The sequence below is a fragment of the Tachyglossus aculeatus genome, chromosome 21 (assembly GCF_015852505.1).
Source record: "Tachyglossus aculeatus isolate mTacAcu1 chromosome 21, mTacAcu1.pri, whole genome shotgun sequence".
In the NCBI taxonomy this organism is placed as follows: domain Eukaryota; kingdom Metazoa; phylum Chordata; class Mammalia; order Monotremata; family Tachyglossidae; genus Tachyglossus; species Tachyglossus aculeatus.
This window is the reverse complement of record NC_052086.1, coordinates 6607813-6616231: the sequence shown is the minus strand read 5'-3', so window position 1 is coordinate 6616231 and position 8419 is coordinate 6607813. Positions and strand designations below refer to the sequence as shown.

The window sequence follows — 8419 nt, the reverse complement described above, 5'->3', positions numbered from 1 at the left end:
TATTTATTTTATTTTGTTAATATGTTTTGTTTTGTTCTCTGTCTCCCCCTTCTAGATTGTGAGCCCACTGTTGGGTAGGGACCATCTCTATGTGGTGCCAACTTGTACTTCCCAAGTGCTTAGTACAGTGCGGTGCACACAGTAAGCACTCAATAAATACAATTGATTGATTGATTGATTGATTACTTTGTATCTCCCCAGCACTTAGTACTGTGCCTGGCATATAGTCAGCACTTAACGAATACCATTTTTAAAAAAATGGATGTTAGGGTTTGAGTCCCAGCTTGGCCACTGGCCTACTGTGTGGCCTTGGTCAAGTCGCTGCTCCTCAGTTTCCTCATCTGTAAAATGAAGATAGATTTGGAGCCCCACGTGGGACAGGGACAGAGTTCATCTGGTAACATTATATCTACCCCAGCACTTAGCACATAGTAAATGGTTAATGAAACCATCGATAAACAAACGATTTTGCCATTGAGGATAGCCAGGGAAGGGGAATCGGGAAAACTGTGTGAGGCAAGAGGACCCTGATGGTGACGATGATGCGGATGATGCTGAGGGCCGGGTGAGGGGGATCGGCCCTGGGGTTTGGAGTCAGTTTTTAGCGGGGTGTGATGGGCAGCCTGGCTCTACTTCGGTCGGTCTTGGGCGGCCAGTCGGTTCTGCTCCTCTCCTGGGTCGACGGCGGGGGTTTGGTGGCGGGGGTTTGGTGGTGGGGGTCCCCCCCTGCCCCCTCTCTCCATCCCCCATCCCCGGTCCTGCTGGGAGGGGGGGATTCCCTAAGCGGGCCGGACCCCGGGAGGGTAGCAGCGGGGACAGAGGGCGGGTCTGAGTTCGCCCCTCCCCCCTCCTGTCCCCTCCGGCCCGGTTGGGTCCGGGTTGGGGGTCCGGGTCAGGCCGGACCGGTCCTGAGGCGGGCCGTCGGGGGCGGCGTGCGGCAGTTTGGGCACTAGGGGGCAGTGTGTCTGTTCCGAAGACTCTTGGCCGCCGCCGCCGCCGCCTCTGCGGGCGCGCAGGGCAAACCCCGTTCCCTGCACCCCGCAACCCGCAACGATTCGCACCCCTTACAGGGACACACACACACACACACACACACACACACTCTCTTACACACTGTGCGCCCCCCCCCCCCATCCCCTTACCGGGACACACACACACGGACCCTCCTCCATCCTTCTTACAGGGACACCCCGGGATACACACACACACACACACACACACACACACAAACACACATCCCTTACAGAGACATGCAGGGACACATAAACACACATCCGTTACAGAGACACATACAGATTCACACCCACAGACACCCCCCCCCTCCCCATTCTTCTTACACATCCCTTAGTGAGACACTCAGGGCCACATAAACACACACCCCACATCACATCCCTTACAGAGGTATACACACACACACACACACACACACACACACACACACACACACACACACACACACACACACACACACACACCCTCTTTTCAGACCCACACTGGCACACATGCGCCTTGGGAGGCCAAGTGAAGGAGAGACCTACACACCGGCCCTGGGCCCAATTGGGAGGCCAAGTGAAGGAGACACCTACACACCGGCCCTGGGCCCAATTACAAGCCCACGTAGACCCCAGGCCTACGAGACACACACACACACACACACACACACCACCACCACCACCCCGCCACCCGCATGGTTTTCAGATGTGGACATGTACACCATCCTTAGGGCAATCCAGACCTTGGACTTGCAGCCGGACTAGTCACCCATACGCTCACTTATGCCATGCTCACAGAAACACTTTCTAAGCGAAGCCATACCGCATTGGAGAAGATACTCCTTAGGACCCTTGTGGACGCTCCCCCGTCAAAAGACACACACATACATACACACATATGCACACGCAGGCACACATCCTACCTTTGAAAGACAGTTGCACAGACCAATCTCTCCCCCACAAATACACCCTGGGATTTATCTATGGCAGAACCCTGGAAGACTGGCAATTCTTTAAAACGGGACTAAGATATTTGAAAGGGGATCCAGGCTTTGGGAAAACAGACTCCAATCTCTCTCTCTCTCTCTCTCTCTCTCTCTCTCTCTCTCTCTCTCTCTCTCTCTCTCGCACACACACACACACACACACACACACACACATATACACACGTACACATACATACCTTTTAGACCCGGCAGGCTGGCACATGCTTTTCTCACTGGCAGTCGCTCGGTAGAGACCCTCCCTCCCTCCCTCCTTCCCTTCCTTCTTGGAGACTCCGGGAGTCAGTCCCGGTAGACACACCTGGAAGAGGCCGCCCCGGGCCCGCCGGGTGATGCACACTCACGCATTCCAGAGATGCAGACGTAGACGCAAGCCTGATGGACTCCCCCACCCCATTTCCAGGGTCGTCGTGGACACCCACTCTGGCACACAGGGGCACCGCGTTCAGGGGCCGACCCCTAGCCCCCAGCACCTCATCCTCCAACCCCTTCTTTGGTCCTTTCCTCCTCCTCCTTCCTGGCCTCCCTCCCGCCGACTGCGGTGATCCCTCCCGAGGGGTTCGGGCCGGGGGCTAGCGGGGGTCCGTTCTGGTTGCTCGGGGGACCTGAAAGGAGGGGGTGGGGGAGGCTTTGCCCCAGGAAAGCGGAGTGGGGGGCGATGAGACAGGGGTGGGGGCGACCAGAGTCGAGGCCCTTTATACCTCTTTGTGCCTCTGCCCGCCGGGCCTCATTGTCCGCGGCTTTCTTCATCGCCAGCTGCACATCTCAGGGCCCGGCGGCGTCTTCGCCCCTGCCCCATTTCCCCTCACCCCCCCCCCCCACCCCGTCACTTGGCTAAAGTAATAATTTCCATGTCCAATTCCATTTCTTTTCTAGTTCTGAAATCACCAAGCCATCAGCAAGGAGGATAGTTCACCTGAAAACTAATTACACAAAATCAATATTTAATCACAGCCCAACATCCTGATCCTGCAGAAAAATCCTTTTAAAACTCCACCGCCCTGTACAAATACCTCTTCTGGCCGCTTATTTATAGATCTCATTTTGGGTGGGGGTAATTTTCATTTTTAATTTCCCCCTCAAAAAAAAATCTATTGACAACCCCGAGACACAAACACCTGGAAGGCCTCCTATGGCCATTTATTTCAGACCCTTCGGATTTTTTTAAAAGGGCGCTTTCTTGGAAAAGTGCTGCGGCCTCGCGTTTTCGCTCCCACTAGTACCTGTCCGCAAATAAAGCCGCAAAGTTTATCTTGATGATTTTCCTCAAGCGTTGGGGCTCCACAAAGCCTAGCCGAGGGCTCTAATCAGCTCGGGGGAGCGATGAATTGTATCCTTCGACGTGGTGACTTTTAACACGCGCCGCGGAGGTTGGGCTGTTTAATCTGAGCCTTTTAAATAAAATAGGCTCCGGGGTTGATTTTATTATAACGTTTATTTCATTTCAGATTTCATGCGCAATTTAGCAAACGCTAGACAGACTTGGGCGATAAATACTTTAGAAAAAAACATTTTCTACACCATGCTTAATTTTATTTAGATTTAATAGTGATACGGTCGACGTTTCAAAAAGGAGTTTTTCAAGAATGTTATCCCATTAGCAAGGTCTCCTTGTGCTATTTGATTTCAAAGAAACCTTTTCCCTCCTCTAGCCCCCCTCCCGCCTTCTTTAAGACAGCTACAACACACACACGTACACACACACTCACACAAACTTCTAATTGCATGATGGATTTCAGCCCCAGTGGAGATCAAAAAGACCCAAACATTTTAACTAAGATTATTGGGATAAATATTTCATAAAGCGCGGAGCAGATATTAAATTACACCTATCGATTTTCGTATCACAACCGAATTCCACTCCTTAGCCCCTTTAGACTAATTGATCTCTTAAGGAAGTTCGGTTTGACGCTTCGATCATTTTGCCCCCTAAAACCAGCCCGATTCGCGCAGAAAATTAAAAAAATTAGTTGTGGGGGGGGGGGGGGCGATAAAACAGCTCCTCTCTCGCTCCCGGCGACCCTGTCTGGGCCGAAGAGACGCGCGGCCGGTCCCGGTCTAACCACCAGCCCTCCTGCTGCAGCAGGAGAGGGCGGAGACGTCTTGTCCGGCCCTGCGACCCCCGAAACCTGGCCAGGACGGCTCCTGCTCGCCAGGAGACCCAAACGGGCTGGACCAGGCAAGGCCGAGGAGGCGAGGACAGTTGTTCAGCTGGGATTCCAGCGCTTACAACAGTGCTTGGCACATAGTAAGCGCTTAACAAATACCATCATTATTATTCTTTGGAGGAGACAAGGTTGGGGTGAGGGGGGGGATCCTCGGCGTCCGAACTTTAGGGCTCGTTGGGCCCCAATGAGGTTGCTCCCTCAAAGAGGAGACACCGTCCGATCCCCCCCGAGGTCCTGCCAATTTGGGGAGGGGGGCGAGGGGTGACCCCCGGGGCCGGCCCCTTCGAGGGTCGCGGACACGGGGACCCTTTGGAGGGCAAGGTGGGGGGAGTTGGGTGTCCAACTCCGAAGACCCCCGCCGGACGCCCATCATCCCCACGCCCCGGCCCAGGGCTAAGGGGGGGGACCCCGGCTAGAAAGGGCGATGCCCGGACCCCGAGGGGGCGAGGAGAGGAGGAGGGGTCCGGGGGGCGAGGAGGGAGGGTCCGGCGCGGGGGGCGAGCCAGCCCCGGGTCCGGACCACCTTAAGAGGCGGCCCCTCCCCGGGCCCCCAGCTGGCGCCCCGCTGATTGGCGCAGACCTCACGGCTGCAATTGATTGCTGAAATGCAAAACTTGTTGCTGTTCCTCCAACGCCGGGCGAGACGCGGACGGACCCGGGCGGAGGGGAGAGGAGACCCTCGCCCGCGCCGAGACCCCCCTTCTCCCTCCCCAGCCCGGAGAGGGGAGCTCAGACCCCCTCCTCCCCCCCCCGCCTCCTCCTCCTGTCCCCCCCAGAGCCCTTCCCCGCCCTCCGGAGCCGGAGCCGGAGCCGGGCAGCCGAAGGAAGCGGAGACCCCCGGCGCGCCAAGCCCTGCGCCCAGCGCTGCGCTCCTGACGGGCGGGGCGGACCCCGGCTTCCCGCCCGCCCGCCCGCCCGCCCGTCCAGCCGGGCCGGGGGACCTCGGAGCCCCCCGCGGACACCATGCCCGCCCCCGGGAGGGGGGCTTCTCGGGGCGGGACCCCGTGAGCGGACCGGCCCCGGACAAGGACAAGGAGGAGGAGGAGACGGGAGGACCCCGGCGAGGGAGAGGAGGGGGCGGCCTCCTTCCTCCGGCGCCGGCCGCCGCTCTGAATGGTGCCCCGCTCGGCGGGACCCCCGGTAGGCCCGCCCTCTGCGCCCCCGACCCAACCGGGACCGGTGGAGGGGGTCCCCTCCTAACTTTTCAGCCCTCCGCGCCCCGGGGGCGAAGCCGAGGCCCTCGGGCGGCGCAGGATGTGAGGGACCCCCGACACCCCCCGCCCAAGCCCGGGGTCCCGGCGGAGCCAACGTTGGGCGGTGCTCTCGGCGCCAACCGGGCGTCCGGAGGGGAGGGTCTGGTGGGGGGGGGGGCGGCGGAGCGTCCGGAGGCCATGCCCCGCTGACGCCCCCGGCCCCCGGGAGCATGTTCGGGCTGGGGGACCAGTTTGAGCCCCCGCTGCCCGGCCGGAGCGCCGGCCCGCCCCACAGACACCTGCACGAGTCCGGACTGGGCATGAACGGCCACTTCAAAGCCCCGGCCTTCCAGGACCCGGCGGCCCTCGGCGCCCTGGGCGACGGGCCCCTGCTGGGCATGAACCTGGGCATGAACGGGGAGCCGTACGGCTACCACCCGCCAAGGGGCCCCGCCGACCTCCACGCCGGGGCCCTGCAGCCGGTGCCCGGCTTCTTCGGCGGCCAGCAGCCGCTGCCCGGACACCCGCACTTCGGGGCCGGCTTCGGCGGGCCCGACCCCGGCGCCTCCTGCCTGCACGGGGGGCGGTTGCTGGGCTACGGGGCCGGAGGGGGGCAGCCGGCCTTCGCCGAGGGCTACGACCCCCTGGCCGACCACCCCGGGGGCGAAGGGTTCGGGCAGCAGCCACAACAGCAGCAGCAGCGGCCCGGGAACCTGCCGGACTTCCAGCAGCCCCACGGCTCGGGCGGCTCCGGGCCCGCCGTGCCCGCCCCCTGCTTGCCCCTGGACCAGTCGCCCAACCGGGCCGCCTCCTTCCACGGCCTGCCCGCGTCCGGCTCCTCCGACCCACACGGCCTGGAGCCCAGGAGGGTGGCCAACCCGGGAGGCGTCGACTCCCTGGAATACAATTACCCCGGCGACGGCCCCGCGGGACACTTCGACCTGCCCGTCTATTCGCCCTCCGAGGCCGACGGCCAGCTGCCGCACTACGGGGCCGCCAGGCAGATGCCCGCGGGCACCTTCCCCGGTACCAACGCCCTGCCCAGGGCCCCGGGGATGGGGGGCATGGCCAAAGCGCAGCAGCAGCAGCAGCACGGGGTGTTCTTTGAGAGGTTTGGCGCCGCTCGGAAGATGTCCGTGGGCATGGAAACCGGAGTGAATGCCAGGCATCCTCTAATGCAACAACAGCAGGCACCTCAGCAGCAGCAGCAGCAGCAGCAGCAGCAGCAGGCACCTCAACAGCAGGCACCTCAGCAGCAGCAGGCCCCCCAGCAACAGCAGCAGCCCCCGGGTATGCTGCCCAGGCAGAACTCCTGCCCCCCGGCCATCCCCCGGCCGCCGCCCCCGGATGCCGGCGCCCCCAACCCCAGCTTGCATCAGGATCCCGGGCCCCTCCTGCAGAACCAGCACGCCCAGTTCGAGTACCCCATCCACCGGCTGGAGAACAGGAATATGCACCCCTACGGCGACCCCGTGTTCAACCTGCAGCCCCCGGCCCCGCCGCCGCCTCAGCAGCAGCAGCCCCCCAACCAGAGACTGCAGCACTACGATGCCCCTTACCTGAACGTCGCCAAGAGGCCCCGCTTCGACTTTGCCAACAACCCGGCCGTGGACCGGTGCCCATCGTGGAGCGGGGCGGGGTTGGACAGCCACCTGTCCCCTTCGGCCTACCCGGGCCTGCCGGGCGACTTCACCCCGCCGGGGCCCGAGGGCTTCGGCCCCGGCCCGCCCCTGCAGCACCCGGCCCAGGACCCCCAGGCCTTGCAACACCAACAGCATCAGCAGCAGCAGCATCAACATCAGCAGCAGCAGAGGCAGAACGCCGCTCTGATGATGAAGCAGATGGCATCGCGGACCCAGCAGCGGCTGCGCCCGCCGACCCTGCCCCAGCTGGGCCACCCGGGGGACGTGGGCCCGGTGCACGGAGGGCCCCCGGCCGGCCTGCCCCAACCCCCCTTCGAGCGGGACGGGCCCGGCCCCGGCGGCGTTGGCGGGCGCCTGCCCGGCTTCGAGGCGCAGGCCCCGCACCACCTGGGGCCCGACAGCGCCTGGTTCCCCGGGCCGCCGCCCCCGCCCCCGGGGGACCTCCTGCCCCGGAGGCTGGGGGCCCCCCCGCTGCCGGCCGACGGGGGTCCCCACGAGCTGGGGCTGCCCCCCGGGGCCGGCTCCGGCCTACTGTTCCGCGGGCCCGGGGGCGCGGGGGGCCTGGGCCTGCAGGAGCCCCTGCGGCTGGCGGGCGAGGGCCACGGGCCCGGACTGCCGTCGCCCGCCGGGCTGCACGCCCAGTTCGGGGGCGGGCTGGCGCAGCTGCAGTCCCCGGGGGCCGGGGTGGGGATGCCCGGGGCGCCCTCCGACCGCAGGCCGCCCCCGCCGCCCGATTTCGCGGGCCCGGGCCTGGGCGGCCAGCCGGGCTTCCCCTTCGGGCCCGGTAGCCGGCAGAACACCCCGCACGGCACCCCGGGGCTCAGCGCCTCCCCCGGCGGGGGCACCGCGGGGGGCACCGGGCCCGGCGGGGGCGGGGGCGCGGCGGCCTACCCCCCGCCGCCGCCACCGCCTCCTCCGCCGCCCGATTTCCCGTCCAGCCAGCGCGCCGCGGCGGCCAGCAAGCTGGGAGCCCTGTCCCTGGGCTCCTTCAGCAAGCCCAGCTCCAAGGACAACCTGTTCGGCCAGAGCTGCCTGGCCGCCCTGTCCACCGCCTGCCAGAACATGATCGCCAGCCTGGGCGCCCCCAACCTCAACGTGACCTTCAACAAGAAGAGTCAGGCCGAGGGCAAGAGGAAACTCAGCCCGGCCGAGCCGGACGGGGCCGGCGGGGGCGGGGCCGGGGCCGGTCCTGCGGGGGGCCCCGACTACTTCCCCGTAGGGAAGGCCCCCGGACCGGCCGCCCACGCCAGCGGCGGGGAGGGGACCGGCCTGTCCCCCGGTTACTCCCTGGAGCCGAGTCCCGGCCACGACGGCAAGCCGGGGCCCGGCGGCGGCAGCGCGGGGCGAGGCCGCGGCCGGAGAAAACGGGACAGCGGCCACGTCAGCCCGGGCGCCTTCTTCGACAAGTTCGGGCCCGGC

The 8419-nt window shown here is 64.2% G+C and overlaps 1 protein-coding gene across 1 annotated transcript in view; it reads left to right on the top strand.

The window, feature by feature from the left end:
* The first annotated feature begins 5246 nt into the window (after positions 1 to 5246).
* Positions 5247 to 8419, top strand: part of MN1 (MN1 proto-oncogene, transcriptional regulator) — a 76650-nt gene continuing 73477 nt past the window's right edge. Inside the window, 1 exon segment of the mRNA XM_038763578.1 lies at positions 5247 to 8419. Within this exon segment, the coding sequence (XP_038619506.1) occupies positions 5588 to 8419 (2832 nt within the window). The 5' untranslated portion in view covers positions 5247 to 5587.